Genomic DNA, 17,669 nt, shown 5'->3' with positions numbered 1-17,669 from the left:
TTTAACTGCGTTTAAGTTTTCTTTTTACATTTCTACATTAGTTTGTCATTTCAAGGAATGATTTTACTTTCTTGGGTGAGATTAAACGCAAGCACAAAGATAATGGGGATGGGGTCTAGCGAGGTGTGTAAGTACTAATTAGTGTGTAAGTTTCATTTTTTTGTTTTTATCCCCAGACATTTAGAATGACTCCTATTTGTGTTCCTAGTATTTAAATCGTCATATTTGTATTCCTAACATTAGTAAAAATGATTCAATATTATCCTATTGTCAATTACACATTATGAACTTTAGTTGGAGTTTTGAAAACTTCTTTTTGAAGTTAGAATACAAATGTTTGGGACAAAATCGACGATCCACTCATTAATTAAGAGTTAAAAATAATCCTGTAACATTTATATAATTCACTTTTTTAGAAACATAATTGAATCTGAACACAAATTGTAGGTACAATGTTGAAATCAAACACATTTAAGTGATACCAAATTGAGAATGAATACATCCAAGTGAGAATAATAAAAAAATACAATCTGATCTATTAGTATAATTGACAGTAGGATAACATTGAATCACTTTTATAAACGTTAGGAATACAGATAGGACAATTTAAACGTTAGAAATACAAATAGGATTTACCCCAAACGTTGGAGACAAAAAACGATACTTTACGCTTTTCTTTTAAAAGCGAATTGAGTGTATCTTGTATCCTATTTGTAGTTTTGACTAAATTCCTATAATGATTCCTAAGATTCACGACTTTTACTATTTTAGTCTCTCAAATTTAAAATTTACTATACTGGTCTTCGAGATACAGCTCCAGGCACCATATTGGTCCTTGAATCCTTTTCAGTGTTAAGTCAACAAATAGAATGCTGAACTACTTCTGACTTGCAATGCTAGACACATGGCTAAATAGTGTCTTTTCGTTTTATTTCTTAAATAAGGCAAACCTGAGGTTGTTTTGGAGAATGGAGAGAGATATAATAATTTACACATCATATAAACTCTTTTTCCTCTTCTTATTTTTGCCTTGTTTAAGTGACAAAACGAAGTGATGATGTTTAGCCATGGAGTAAATGCCCAAAATGGTCCCTAAATTTCAAATCGCTACTCAATTTAGTCCCCAACTTTTAAAAATGACCAACTAAATCCCTGAAATTTCCAGAAGTGCATCCCTGTTAGTCCACCATCTAAACATTGATGATGTGGAGTGTGAAGTGTCATATGGGCATTCCAGCTGTATGCTGATGTGTACCAAACTTGAATTTGATTCAAATTGGTATCTGAAATTGTTTAATAATACACAAATTAGTCCATTTTTAATTATAAAGTCCTAATTCTCAAATTATTGTCTTCTCTTCTTCGACCTCTCTGCTGTCTTTTTCTCTTCTTCGATCTCTCTGCTATCTTCCAGTTCATCTTGTTTTCTCGTTTGCATGAGTGATTATAGGTGGTAGGGGGAGAAGACAAAGTAGCTCAAGTAGGAACAACTCTGCAGTGAGACCTTATAGCAGCAAAGAAATGCGCAATAGGGGAGGTAAGAACGTTGTTTTCTGCACCTGCAGGCTTCAGATGATGATGAAGTACTCAATGACAGCAGAGAATTCTGGTAGACCATTTTATAGTTGTCCAAACTATGAGGTAAGGTTATGGCTCTGAATAAAATTAAGATGGTTTCACTTTGAGTTTGGATTCACTTGCGTTTTTTACTTTACAGTATGGAATTCATTGTAATTTCTTCCGCTGGACTAATGGATGTGAAAAACCAGTTTATGCAATACGCATTTCACAAGAAATTTTGTATTAGTTTAATTGGAGGATAATATGCTTAAAGAGTGATGTTAAAACCTTAAAGATGATGATAATGGTGTTGCTGGCTTTTGTAGTTACCTTTGGTGTGTGTTTAGGTTTAGCTTGTTCGATTTTATTGTAAATAAATGATGAATGTATTATGAAATTTTAAATTTCTTAAGTGGTATGTAATGTCTTGATGAAGATGCAAAAAAATAAAATACTAATTTTGCATGAGTTCAACTCTGATTCTCATTGAATTTTTAGATAGTCATTCACCTTCTTTATTGATTGCATATGCCCATTAAATTTCTGGACAGTCATGCTCTAATACACTTTTAAAGCAAGCTCTTTAAGTGAATCATTTCATTGTTTCTAGAAGTTTTGCCACAGGGGACACGCACAAGTGATGCGCGCCTGGCATAACCTCACACAATGTTAGGATCAGACGCTACAAGGTAACAAAATAGTCATTCAATATATGTTACAGTCACCGATAACACAGATAACTTAATTCGGAATAGTCTTTCAATTTTTTGTTATTAATGCAAAATAGTCCTTCAAATTGTGTTCATTAATTCAAAATGATCCTTAAAATCATATATCGTGCTTCTAATTGAACCTTATAGCCTATAGGTTACCTTCTATATGTCAGAGATGAAGCACTAACTATGCTCTGTCTGATCTCTAATATCTTCATGCAAGAGCTCCAAAAATCACTTTTAGGTGCCTTTGTTCTCAACATGAACAGTAACCCATACAATTGGATATACATGGTTATTTGCGTCCTAACCCATGACGCACAATAGCCAACCTCCATAATAGGTCTTCAAAAAAGCACCATCTAGTCTTACCAAGGGTCTACAGTCACCCACAAAATCTTTTTTGTACCCATCTAAACAGACATAAAACCTTTTAAATAACCGTCTCTGTTAGGCATTGGACTAATACCTAACTTGATAACTGAACCCGGATTAGATCTTAACAACTTCTCTGCATAATCTCTCAGTTTATCATGTTCCTACTTGGCTACTTTAGCTTCTCTCCCCACCACCCATCATTACTCACGCAAACAAGAAAATAAAATGAATTGGAAGATAGCGGAGAGGTCAAAGAAGAGAAGAAGACAGCAGAGAGATCGGAGAAAAAAAGATAATATTTTGGGAATTAGGGATTTATAATTGAAAATGGACTAATTTGGATATTGTTAAGTAATTTCAGATGTCAATTTGAATCAAATTTAAGTTTGGTACACATCAGCATATAGGTGGAATGTCCACATGGCACTTCACACCCCACATCATCAACGTTTAGACGGTGGACTAACGGAGATGTACTTTTGAAAATTTCAGGAATTTAATTGGTCATTTTGAAAAATTAGAGACTAGATTGAGTAGCGATTTAAAATTTAGGGGGCCATTTTAGGCGTTTACTCTTTAGCTATGTGTCCAGCATGACAAGTTTGAGCTAATTAAACACTTTATTCACTAATTTAATACTAGAAAGAGTCTAAAAATTAATATGGTGCCTAAAATTAAATCTCAAAGACTAATACAAATAATTTTAAATTTAAAATACTAAAATAATGGAAACGGTCAATTTGAAGAATCACTCTAGGAATTTAATCTTGTAGTTTCGGTTGGGTTTTTTTAGCTACGTTTGAATTTAAAAAAGAAAAAAAAAGCAAATTGAGTGTTATATTCACTTATTTAGAAAAAAAATAGTTTCATTATAGAAAGAAGACCAACTGACCAAGTGGCTATTGACAGAACAACGAATCCAGAAAAAACATATATTGCAGCATATCTCATTCAAGTATTCAACCCAAATTCTGACCAAAAGAAAAATAAATCAACCCAAATATATAATTTTTAAATTTTTATTATCTATTTTTTATTTTTTTATGTTGATATACTTTATAATATTTTGTTTCTCTTTGTAATATGTTAAGTTTTGTAGCAAAATGGTTTCTATATACAAAAGGTGGATGTTGTTATTAAGGGTGGCAAGTGGGGAAGTCTGTTTCACCCCGCCAAAAGTATGTTTTTTGATGGGCTGGCCTGCTCTGCTCCGTCTAATAAGATAATTTTAGAATCTCACTCTGCCCCCACTTAATTGCGAGTTGGCGGGTTAAACCCGCCAAAACTCTTTTTTTTTTTTACTATTAACTACTAAATAATATATATAATTTCACAACCATATTAATAAGTTTATAATTTCTAAACGCATAAAAAATATATTTTTTATATTCACAAACATTAAAGTCTTTGTAATTATAAATATCTAATAAACATAATTATAAACCAAATTTTCATCCAAAACATAATTATAAATATTCTCTCCAAAGCAAAATAAATATAATCCAAAACATAATTATAAATATTGTCTCTAAAATAACATAAATATAATCCAAAATACTCAATTTTCATTTTTATACTCTTATAAGTTGGGTTTTGACAAAAAATTGCAAAAATACCTTCTTACAAAAAAAACTAAGTCCAATGGAAAAGTCCATCCCGCCAAAATCCGCTAAAGTCGACGGTTTAAACGATGCGGGTTAGGCGGACTTATGTTCTTTGGCAGTCCCAATTTTTTAGCTCGGCCGTCTTTTTGGCGAATTATGCGAACCGGCCCAGCGAGTTTAGGTCCATTTGCCACGGTTTGTTATTAATTGCAATGCGAAGGTTTTAAAATTATGTATGAATTATCTTGAACTGAGCAAAATTAAGTATTTCTCTTTTTTTTTTTTCCCGGTAACATTCCAAATTCATTTAAACATCATGACTATGACTTTTGGCCCTTCTTTTTCAGAAGTGAAGGATATATTTTTTTTAAATTTTTTTCTACTAAAAGCGTAGTGGATAGCCATAGGATATTTTACATGTTCACATACGTTCCTTTCAATTCTCCACTAAAAATCCATCAGATATTTTGCACTCGAGAATAATAGATCAACGATCATATTATTTTTAATGTACATCTCTTTTACACTTCTTTATGATTTTTTATCAATTATTTTTAATATCAGAGAAATGTTCCACTTCCTCCAAGTCTCACTGAACACTTAAAAGTCAGGAACAAGAACAATCATTAATTCATTACCATACCTGTTGTAACTTGTAAACACCAATATTATAATGTTGCATTCTCAGTGTCACAAGCTTCTCTTCCCAAATCTCCCAGTTCCTCTCTCACTGACCCACCAATACCAACACCATAACCACTCCCCTGTTCTTCATTTTCTGAATAGACGCAACAATGGTAATACTCTTCACGTACTCTCAGCTATTCCTCCAGAAGCTTCACCAGTGCTGATTACTCACTTAGCCCAAGAATTCACAATTACAGGCACCATTCAATTCCCTCTTTTTACAGCCACAAACGAAACACTGCAGGTTGCTTCTAGTGTTCTTCTCACAGGGGCCACCACTGCCTTCTTCTTTCGTACCGTTGTGCGCCGTATCAAACGTGTCAAAGAATTGGTACTCCTCTCTTTCTCTTGAGATTTGATTCTTATTCTATATGCAACCAGTGTTTGTATTGTACTGTTCATGTTCTGCTTCATGCGGTCATGCCTATGGGATACGTATAACATCATGTTCTTAACATTCTTTTAAAAATAAAGTAGAAATAGGTTGTTTACCATTTTTTCCGAGTAACTAAGTTTTAACCAAAATTAATTATTTATATGTCGTGTTTTTAATGATAGGAAACTGTGGTTAATTAATTTAGGTTGAAATATTTTATTATTACATGAAAAATGATCATAGACTTTTTTTTTCGCCCTTGGTTTTACTGTTGGAAATATTTAAAGTTTGATTTTAGTACCAATAATATATGGAAGATTTTATGTACAATTATGTTTAATTCATTTTTATAAGAATAATTTCAAAAATTGTATACATAGGATGATTGATTAATTAATAAAAAGATCTTATATAGTTAGTATGTTAAAACTAAGGCCCAAACTAAATCATAACATGGCCACAATTATGCAAACGAGAATAGTCCAAAAACGGGACTTCGTTACTTTAATTATTCTTAGTGTAATTAACAAATACAAAGTGAATGATATATTTTTGGTAATCAGTTGATTAAATAAATTAATGAACATACATATTCAAGGGCTGATCTAAGGCAATATATATATATATGAAGAAAATTAAATCATGCTTTAAATTATCAAAAGATAGATGATGTTAGGCTGTTAGCTTCTAGAAATATATATGAAGATGATTATTGGTAGAGTTCATGCTTCAGTTGTCAAAGTGATAACTTTTGAGTAAAAAAGATGGTGGATTGGTGATAAATACCAATTTACTTCATCATTAAGAAATAATATTTCAAGTTATTCTATCATGTAATTGTACTTATAAATAGGTAAACCCATGCATGATGTTCTTCAAGTGAAGTTACAATAGGTGCATATAGCTTAGATTGAAAATCTTCATTATATTATGCGAATATAATTGAGTAGTTATCTGTATGTATTATGATTATGTTTCTTTTCTTGACTTAGCAATTAGTATCTACAATTTATTTATAGCGATAATTTCCATTATCCAATAAATTTTAAGTTTATGAATGATCTCATTAGTATCCTTTTTTACCATTGGTGAAGAATATTTCCTATTGTGCTCCAAACTTTATATTATTTTCTGAAATGTGATTTTGGTTCCAGAAATTTAGGTCCGCTGGAGTGAATAAATCACTAAATGGGTTGAGAGCTATGCAGTCAAATTCCATTAAAGTTAAGGCTCCACCAGCACCTGATCAAGCATTGCTGGGAGCAGTTATAGCAGGTGTTATTGCTCTTATTCTCTTCAATCTGACCTCAAATGTAGACACAGCTCTAAGTCATCACACGGTTTCAAATAATTTCTCGGTTTGTGTCTCTTGACTCATTATTTCTTGTCGTGTTTTTCTTTTTGAAGGACTTGTTGTTTTTGTTCATTCATATTTTAGTGAAACGAATAAAACTTACAAATAAATCAAAGAAACTATATCTTACCAAGAGTTACACAAAAAATTAGCATATTCCAATCAAGAGAGTCTAACGGAAGAAATTTTATCTTTTCCAGGCCCGCCAAATTACAATCACCATAAGGTAGTTGTTATTTCCAATCTTATATACCTTAACACATTTTCATAACGATGCTAAAAACTAGCTTATATTTTGTGACAGGACAATGATAACGGGTTTGTGCTACCTTGCAACATTTATCTACGGTTTCAGTTCTATTGGTCTATTGCTTTATTCTGGCCAGCTTGCCACCAATATTAGCTTTATGGGAAGGTCAGTTACTGGAAAGAAAATTGACAAGAAGATCATTGAGCAGCCAGGCATCTTTTCAAGTTCAACAATCAAAAATATCACAAGTGATGATAATAAACTGAGTACCCCCAAGGAAGATCAAAGCCAAAGCAAGTCAACATAATTGAATTCCATAATATTGAATGTGAAGATTTTATTGTGCATCTTCATCCAAGGAAACTGTCCATTAATTGACATGTGTTACTACTTTTTTCAATGTTGTTCCCACTTTTTGGCAAAAGCTACTATTCAGACAGTAGTGTTGGATTGTTTCAATAGTTGATTACAAAAGGTTTAGCTATAATGTAATGATGAATATTTTTATGAAAATTATTTTAGATATGGTAGTGGGTTCGATTATGGTACCAACTTTTAGGCTACAAGACTAATTTAATGGTATCTCCTCGTAAAAATTATACATGTTTAACAACTTGTGGGCCTGGAAGGTTAGTGAACATTTTATCCAATTAATTAACTTCAATATGAACTACTGGATTAGGGTGGAACCAAAATGGAAGAGGAAAGCATATTACACAGATTGAATTTCAAGTTTTTACCATAATTACAAATTTCTTGAAGGTTTAGTAACCCTGCACCCACACCCAAAGAAGATTAAAAGAAGAATATAAATGAAAAAAAAAAATACAAACATCACTTTGTCTGTCAATTAGTGGCTAATAGATATTTTGACAATTTCTTTTAATTTTAAAATTTTAATTAAATATATAATATTTTTTTAAACTTATATTTTATATTTTTTAAATAAGTTTTTTAGTTAACAATTTTAAAATATCTTTCTTAAACACATTAACCGTTCTATTAATCCCATAATATATAATCAAGATCAATTATTTATTTAAAAAATTTATTTTATATTTTTATTTGCCATGTTACAGTGACATGCATTAGTTACTTTAGATTGAAAACATTTTTTTGCCATTTTTCATCAAATTAAGCGGAGGCCTTAATTTTAATAATAATTAATATACTATTTTTATTTTCAAAATATTTTATCTCATCATAATATCTATAGTACTTATAATCTTATATATTGAAAACAGTATTTAATAATAATAATAATAATAATAATAATAATAATAATAATAATAATAATAATAATAATAATAATAATAATAAATATATGACTATATAGACATATGTGTGTGTATAAGAATGATCAAAATATTGCTAGAAATTTATTAGTATTTTGAAAAATGTGTACTCTAAATTCTAATATCATGTTAGAGTTATTTTTGATAAGTCAGCGATTGGTGAATTAGTATTTTCAAAAAAAAAAAATCAAATTTTAAATTTAAGTTAAAATCAATTTTGCACGGTCAATTAGTTATTCATTTGTATTTCGATTAAAAAATAAAGTTAGATTCTAATTTCATGTTAGGATCCCTCATGTTCTGATAATTAGTGGCTAATAGATATTTTGACAAAAAAAAAATTCTAATTTCTTGTTAGAGTCACTATTGTACAGCCAGTTATTAGTTACTATTAGTGTTTTGATAAAAATTTAGACTCTAATTTGATGTTAAAATTACTCTTGCATTATCAAGTAATTGTTGATTAGTGCTTTGAAAAAAAAAAAAACCCATACTCTAATATCTTGTTAGGATTACTCTTGATCTTCCAAAATTAAAGCTGATTTATAAGTATTTTGACAAAAAAGTTACAGAAGCTTCTGGTATTGGGAGTAGATATCAATTTCAGTGAACTTGAATTTTTTGATGATCTTCTTAATAGAAACGAGCAAAATAGAGAAGATGATCAAAGTAGTTCTAAGAAAAAGTTACAATCATTGCCCCCTATTTGCTTTATGAGGTGCAACTTTAGGTTATTGCTAATACTTTTAATTTTTATATTGATGTAATATAGTTATAGATTTGTAGCATTTATTTTTATTTAGATTTTTAACATGATTTATTATTTTTCAAGAGAATTTTGTATATTAATATTTTGAGTTTAATGAAATATCTCATTTTGTAGTAATTAATTTTAGTATATTTATATTATACATAATAATAATAATTGGTGGCAAAAATAATTGAGATTCTAAAAAAAAAGATAGATAGTTGCTTCTAAGAAAATGAGTATAATATAACTAAAAAAGTTTTAAGATTTTAGCGGCAATAATAATGACAACTAAAAGTGAATAACATTACAATTTTAGAATTATTTTTAGTGGCAATATAAATTGCCGGTAAAATAGGTTTTGGCGGCAATAGTAATGGCCATTAAAAGTGAATAACATTGCAATTTTAAAATTACTTTTGGTGGCTATATAAATTGCTAATAAAATTACCGCTAAAAGTTATATACTTTTTGTGGTCATTAAAAAGATTTTTACCGACAAATGTTTTAATTGCCGCTAAAATTTTTTAGCGACAAAATATAAAACAGCTAATGTCTAATTATCGGTAAATGTATTAGCGACTATTTTTATTGCCGTTAAAAGCAAAATAAATAACTGCTAAAAGTAATTTTTTTGTAGTATAATTTTATGATAAAATCACTTACACTACAAGGTAGTTGTTTATTGCTTTAACAAAAGATTATACTCTAATTTCGTTTAAGATCACTCTTGTTCTTCCAATGATCAATATGTGTTTTGACCAAAAATCATTGATTTCGTGTTAGAATAATTATTGCACTACTAGCAGTACAGTTATTGGTTTATCAAGTGTTTTGATGAAAAGGACAGATTCTAATTTTATATTAAACTCATTGTATACCACCAATTTTAACTTAGGTATTATTGATAACTAGGAACCCAGCATGCACGTTACTACTGTTTTAACTTTTAAGTGTTAATATAATTTATCAAATCAAAATATTAAGACTATCAAAAAGTAGAAAAAAAATTATACAAAATTTTTTATAATTATGTAAAAAAAAAATACAAAATAATTATATATATAAAACAAAAAAAGTTAATAAATTTTTAATTTTCAAATATAGTATTTTTGCCACAAATTAATTGTCTAATAAGAAAAAAGAACAAAAAATAAAATATACAGCAGAAACAAAAGGATAATGATAAAAGATAAAGAATAGTTGTCTTACTTTTTTATTAGATCGTTAAGAAATATGTTTTTAGCAATTTAAATTATCGAAAGAACTTTTTTTACTAGACCTTTAAAGATGTCATTGACAACCTAAATTAAAATGATGAAATTGAAAGAATTAATACTAATAGTTACCTTAGATTGGATCATTTAATTTTTTTATGCAACAAGCAAATCAAATTATTCACCTCACGTGAATACACAAAAAAATGCATAAAAGTACCTATAAAATTTATTTAAAAAAATTGCATAAAATGTCTTATAAACTTATTTAAATAAATCCCTAATTAATTATCATAGAAGTTGGTCAAATTTTTCTAGATAAAGCTATGAAATAAAAAATTAAATAAAAAATATGATTCCAAACTTAAATTAACTCTAACTAATTTAAAGTAGATTTGATCTTATTAGATTAAATCTGATTTAATTTAAATAATATTAAACACCTAAAATATGATAATTAATTTAAACTATATTTAATTTAAATTTTAAATATCAAAAAAGTATTACTAAACAAATTAAATATTTTAACAAATCCTAACAATAAACCAAATTTAAATCTAATTAAATAAATTCAAATTCAATTATGATGTAATCCAATAATGTAGATGTTCTCACTTGAATGCTTGCACTTTAAATACTTTTTGAATATGAACTAAATCTAATAAGCTTAGTTAGATGTGGTCTAGATTTAGTAAACTTCTCGTGGTTATTTATATTTCAAAAAAATTTATATTTCTTCCTCATTAAGTTGATGCAATTATATTTGAGATGAATTTTTGATTTTTTTTTTATCTCCAAGGTCAACATAATGAAATTCTCTTAGTAATCAAATCTTTAAATATGACAACATTGCAATTCTATTATTTGATTTTAGAATGACAAAAATATCCTTTTGAGCATGTATCATCCTCTCTTTCTTTAAAAAGTTATGTCCTTAAATCTACATATATATAAAAACAAGAAAAATTAGATACACTAAACACAATTGAATTATAATACTTACAAAAAAAAATTAATTTTGTTAAAATTGTCATATATAATCCTTAATACTTTTAACGGACCATCTTCTCTAGCTGTAGTTTTTCTCTAAATAAAAAGCTCCTCTTTTATCCAATGAATCCAAATCAATTTCCTGGTTCAAAGACCATGTTTAATGGATCTTTTTGACTAATTGAATTGTGGCAATGGCCTTCTTGTTAACTATGTTATGAGTCTTCGTATGTACAAGTTTAACTTTTTTAACCTTATTTTCACCATCTAAATTAATATCATTACACAAAGATAAAAACATTAAATTTAAAATAGTCAAATAGTTAAAATTATTTAAAGATTCACAATGATAACAATCAACAGATTTATGAGTTTCAGAATTATAAGAAAGCCCAATGTCTCACAAATAATTATCTAAAATATTCTTAATATGTAAGATATAATAATTTAAATAACTAGCATAAGTTAGCACATAATCAATCTCTTTGAGAAATAATTTAGCCATGTGTGTGAAATCTTTAATAGTTTGATATACAATTAAATCTGCCATCATATTAAATCTGTCTACAATAAGAATAATGATATATTTATAGTTTTTTACCCTATGCAAGTCAAGTAAGAATCCATAAAAATTAAATATCCATTCAACTATGAGTAGGAATAAACAAAGGGATGAACAATATATTTAACAGAACTTGAAATTCAACTTGCCTACATAAAATGCAATCAAAATAAATTCTTTCAATATTTTTACGTCCTTGAAGCCAACAAAAATATATGAACATATCTGAGATTTTTTTTTTTATTTTGCTATGGTTATTTAAATCAATATTCTCACAAGCAATATATACAAAAAAAATTAGAATTAGTTGCATAAAAAATCTTCATATATTCAAATACTAACAAATTAAAAGTATGAGTAGTGATTAAATCATACATTTTGAGTAATTCATGAGTAACCACATTTTCATTATCTTGTTCAACCATATATGGAGAATAATCAAGCAGCTCAGTCTATTTTGTATGCTTCTTGTTAAAGTTCCTTTGAATTATCAAATGCAAAACATACAACATGTAACACTCTATCACATAAAGTCTTACACTATAGCCGTAAATCAAAAGTGGTGAGATATTATGACATCTAAAACAGAAAGGTACATACATAATATTCGAAGAAATATAATTTAACTAGGAAACTGTGAAAGAGAGGATAAAACAAAAGCGATAAATCATCATCACACACGTAATGTAAAGATAAAAGAGTCAATATATATATATATATATATATATATATATATATATATATATATATATATATATATATATATATATATATATATGATTCAGAAGGAGATACATAGTAAGTACTAGTCTCGACTTACGAAAAAATGCCGGCTAAAAAATATTACAAACCAAAAGTATACCTAAAATATAATCTTATTTTTCCAAAATAAAACCTCTAAGAGAGATATATAAGTACATATTCAAAAGTGGAGAATAAATATACTAAGCACAAAATATAAAAATACAAAAGGAGTCTTTGCTTTCCAAAAAAAATTTAGCATGCTCAACGAGGTGCATCACGTCCTATATCTGAAAATCAACAAAATCGGCAATGAATAAGAACTCGAAGATTTTCAATAGGATAATAGTTCCAAATAGAGACGATATAAAACTATATGAACCCGCTAGACAATCCTAAACTCCAACACCCAAAATTCAAGCCTAGGATTATACTAAACCAAATAGAGTTAGAATATACTAAGTTCTCAACTATACCAGTGGTCCATAACCTCGGTTCTCCACAACATATATCAGCATCTTTCTTTTTAGTATCACAGTTGTTCAGTATTTAATTCAGTAATTAGTTTAATAGCAGCAAACACAAGTAATAAGATTCAAATACAAACAAGATCAATTATAACAAATCCGACAATTAGCAATTAAACAGAGTTATTCACATGGGCAATTCAAGTACAATATACACACCCAAACAATAATAGATAAATGTACACGATGCATGTCTGTCCTACTAGCCATGAGCTCACGCGTCGGTTATATTGCCAAAATCTGACTCAAGTAAGCGAAATTAACCAATGTCCTTACCCCAAGGTTCCACAAATAAATATGCAAGCGAGATTCACTATCATCCTTGCCAATCACATTAAACCACGAGTAAGCGAGATTAACCATCATTCTTACCCAAAAAATCATGAACAAGCGGGATTAATCACCATTCTTCCTCGGGAGAAAATTCAAATCAATGCACGAGCGAGATTCACCACCGTCCTTGTTATTTTAGTTATTCAGATCTCAATCAAATCAATGCACAAGCGAGATTCACCACCGTCCTTGTCATTTTGATAAGTTCATAATCATTAAATTCATTAGTCACAATTCTCTACAGTAATCAATTTTATTTAATTCACCCACATTTCTTCCAGAGCCTAAATAATAGCTATCGGACTTCATTTGGGGTTTACAGGAATTTACAAGCTTGTCGAAAAAGCTAAACAGCTAAATACATAGTTTTTTTCAAGAAAACAGGACCTGTGCGTGCATATACCTCTATGCGCACGCACATACTAGAAGCAATTTCTGACTCATGCGTACGCTTCATCCTTGTGCGTACGCACGAGCACTTACACTTGTCCTGATTGGTGCGCATGCACAACCCTGTGTGCGCGCACGCAAGCCAAAATTGCTGGTTTTCTGCATAATCTCATATTTCAAATTTTTTTATACTCGTTTTTAAACGTTCATAACTTTCTCTACAAAATTCTATTTTCCTCCGTTCTTAGACGATTTTAAAGATATTTTCACTAGCTTTAATTTAAGATAGATTTTATACAAATTCAACTTTCAAGAACCAAGTTATGTCCCGTCAAAATTAGTTAAAATTCTATTTTCTACAAAAATCTACATAATATCATTTTAACAATTCTCTAATTTACTTCATTCCTAACCATCACAAACCATTATTAGGCACCATCAACACACAATTATGAATACTCAATCACCTTCTAATTATTCAAGCCTAATCAACCTAATTCCAACTTATATGACATAAGCTATCAAAATGTCCATTCACAACAACAATCACAACTCACCAGTTATCTATCCAAACTTATCATTTCGACCACAATTCACAACATGTGTAAATTCTGAGTAATTAGTAAATAATTAACTAATAAATTAATTTTTATTTAAAGAAATAAAAAATTAAATTTTATAGTTTAGAATGGAAGAAATAATTAAAATATGAATTTTGATACTAACTTTAAGGGTTTTGGCTCAAAATTGAGCCGAACGAACTAAACCGGTTGATTCGAGCCCAAGGCCCAACCTATTTAATCACCTTCCATGAGCTTTTAGCTCATCATTAGAGAGAGAGAGAGAGAGAGAGAGAGAGAGAGAGAGAGAGAGAGAGAGAGAGAGAGAGAGAGAGAGAGAGAGAGAGAGAGAGAGAGAGAGAGAGAGAGAGAGAGAGAGAGAGCAGAACGGTGGGGAAACGGAGGAAGAACTCAAACCCTTGCCCAAATTCAATTCACCATAACTTTCAATCAGGAGCTCCGATTGATGAGCCGTCAGCAGCCACATGTTCGTCTTGGAATGCTCTTCGAAACCATTCTAACCATGAGGTAAGACTGCTGCATTTTTACTCCCAGTTTCTCTTCCTTTAGTTTAAAAAATGTTAGGTTTTGAGAATTGAAAAATTGAATTATTTTGTCGGTTTAGGTGAATTTTGGTAATGGAAAATTATTGGATTTTCACCCAATTGCTTGCGGGTAATGGTAAGGAACTCATAACCCTTGTGAATCCTTTAATTAAATGAGATTGGATAGTGAAATTAGTGGTTGTGTATGTAATTGTGTGAAATTAGATTGTGTAAATGTGAATTAGAACAATAATGATGATGTTGGAGGCAAATTGGATGATATCGGTGACTAGGAAGCGGACCATGGAGGTTGGGTCTTCGTTCGATGAGGATTTGAGATTTTGGACACTTGAGGAGTGGAGGTATTTTGTGGTGCTTCGGTATTAGGAAGAAATTGGCCGAGGTATTGTTTTGGTTTCTCGTAGATAATATATAATGTTTTGTGAAAATATAGGCTAGATGACCATAGGATAGGTTAAAAATGTGGGAATATCTTAATGCTAGTAACCTTGATGAAAATGTGAAATTATATTGTGAATAAGTTGATGAATGATGATTTTGTTGAGTTGGTTGTAGGAATTGTGTTAATTAATGTTGTTGATGGGAGTTGATGAATGATTATTGATGAATGTGAGTATTGATGACAAAATATTGAGGATTGGTTGAGTTGTATGTGTATATATGTGTGTGTGTGTGTGTGTGCGTGCGTGTGTGTGTTTGTTAAATAATGAATGAATTGGGAGTTGGAAATGATTTGAAAAGGATTTGAAAGGTGGTTTGTGTGTGTGTGTGTGTTTGTTAAATAATGAATGAATTGGGAGTGTGTGTGTGTGTATGTGTATGTTGAATAATGAATGAATTGAGAGTTGGAACTGATTTGAAAAGGATTTGAAAGGTAGTTTGGATGGGACCTAAGAAGGGTGACAAAGTTTGAGTTTTAGGGGAGGTGTTGCCAAAATTTTATGAGAATTTTAGGAATGTTTTAAATTTAAGAATGAAATTGAAATTGGTTGTGGTTTAAATGATTTGGTTTTGAGATTGGTTTGGAACTTTTGGTTTAAACAATTTGGTTTTGATTTGAATGATTTGGCTTTAGTTTAAATTTTATTTTGATCAATTCAAATTGAGAAGCTATGATTTTAAGGATTTTTAAGGAATTTAAGGAAATGAGATTGGTTGTCGCTCCTCTAAAATCTAGAGGCCTTGTCGAGGAGTTTAACTAACAAATGACATTCTTTTATATTTTAAAAGAAGAATTGGTTTTAAGTAAAATTGTTTTGAAGATTTTGGAAAATGTTACAAAGAGGTGATTTTTGTTTTAAAGGAAAAAGAGATTTGATATTTGAATTACCTAGGCAGTACGTAAAAGTTGTGGCTTAGTCCCACTTGCTTCGGGTCAAGATTTTAAAAGATTATGGTTTTGAATGTGAGTTTTGACCTGGCAAGGATCGTGGTGATGTATCGCTTGTCCAGTGTCGCGATGGACGTGGGGATCGTGGTTGTTTACCTCCCATGGGTTGTAAATGTGTTTGTTGCTATCGCAATTATTTACTGCCTACGTGTGTGCTGTTTTCTAATTGAAAATGTCTGTGGGGATCGAGGTTGTTTACCGCCCACAGATGATGGGGATCGAGGTAGTTTACCGCTCACCAGGTGAGGATCGTGGTATTGTACCGCTCACCAGTTTTTAAGAGGACGATGTCCGGGTTAGCTACCGGACATGTCGGGTTGGCTTTATAACTGCTCACCAGTTTTGTTTGATTGTGCACTATTTGGGTTTGTCTATGTGATTTTCCTATGCTTATTTGCTATATGTTCTACCTGTTGTATTTGCTTGCTACCTGTGTTTTCTTTGTCTGCATTGTTTGTTTGTGCAACTGAGATACCCCTTGTCTGGCAGAGAAGTTACGAGGGCAGTTCCACCAGAGTGTTGGAGGATTTGGAGTAATGGGAGAACTTGTGAAGGGTTAAGTTAGAAATTGGATTAGAACCTAAGAGCCCTAAATAGATTACCCTGTTATGGTTTTAAATTATAATTTTAGGATTTAAATCTGAGTGTCGAAGTTCTAGGATCGCCTCTGCCTTTTCCGAGACCTTATATATTATGTATGTGGGCACTATTACCATGCTGAGAACCTCTGATTCTCATTCCATATCTATATTGTTTTCAGATGCAGGTTGAGATGTGCCTCGGTGAGCGTCTGGAGGTTCCTATGGCAAGCGAAGTTGGGAAGTTAAGTTTTGGGGTGGTCTGTTATGTATTTTCTATTCATAGATTTTTGGGAGAACTATGTGTTTTCTTTATGCATAATGGGTTATTTTGGGATATATACTTATGCTTATATTATGTATATAAATATTCTCTGGCCAGCCTTGGCTTCGCAGGTTGAGCCCGAAGCTTGAATATTTTGTATCTTTTGACTATCCGCTCTTATTATATATGTGTTTCTACTTTTCTTTGTACCAAGTTTCCATTTACGTGAGGGTTGCGCTTTTTGTTTTGCGACTTTGCTTAAGAATTTCTTTCGAAGCTCCTCAAATATAAATTTCTTTCAACTATATTATGTATATATTTTATTTTAGAGGTCGTAATACCTGACCACCTCTATTTTACGACTTAAGCGTAAGACTCCGTGTGGTAGGGTGTTACAACATGACTTTTACATAACTTACCAAAACTTACCAAATACGGGATACCTTACCCTATCATGGCTTTTGACTCATTTTAACATATCAAAGCAATAGGTAATCAACCACACATTATATCCAATCACAAAACACATTCAAACTCAAACATACTCATTTCTCAAGTTCACACTATATTACAACAATTAGTCAA

General features: G+C 30.3%; 1 protein-coding gene across 1 annotated transcript; it reads left to right on the top strand.

Annotated features, from left to right (window-relative positions):
• The first annotated feature begins 4,624 nt into the window (after positions 1 to 4,624).
• On the top strand, positions 4,625 to 7,447 carry LOC112770149 (uncharacterized). The gene is made up of 4 exons (XM_025814563.3): positions 4,625 to 5,273; positions 6,473 to 6,676; positions 6,873 to 6,898; positions 6,977 to 7,447. The coding sequence occupies exons 1-4, from the start codon at positions 4,929 to 4,931 to the stop codon at positions 7,227 to 7,229; spliced, it is 828 nt and encodes a 275-aa protein (XP_025670348.1). The 5' UTR covers positions 4,625 to 4,928; the 3' UTR covers positions 7,230 to 7,447.
• The last annotated feature ends 10,222 nt before the right edge of the window (positions 7,448 to 17,669 follow it).

This window comes from Arachis hypogaea, chromosome 3, assembly GCF_003086295.3.
Source record: "Arachis hypogaea cultivar Tifrunner chromosome 3, arahy.Tifrunner.gnm2.J5K5, whole genome shotgun sequence".
Lineage (NCBI taxonomy): Eukaryota > Viridiplantae > Streptophyta > Magnoliopsida > Fabales > Fabaceae > Arachis > Arachis hypogaea.
The sequence above is the reverse complement of the archived record's forward strand: the minus strand, read 5'-3'. Positions and strand labels throughout refer to the sequence as shown.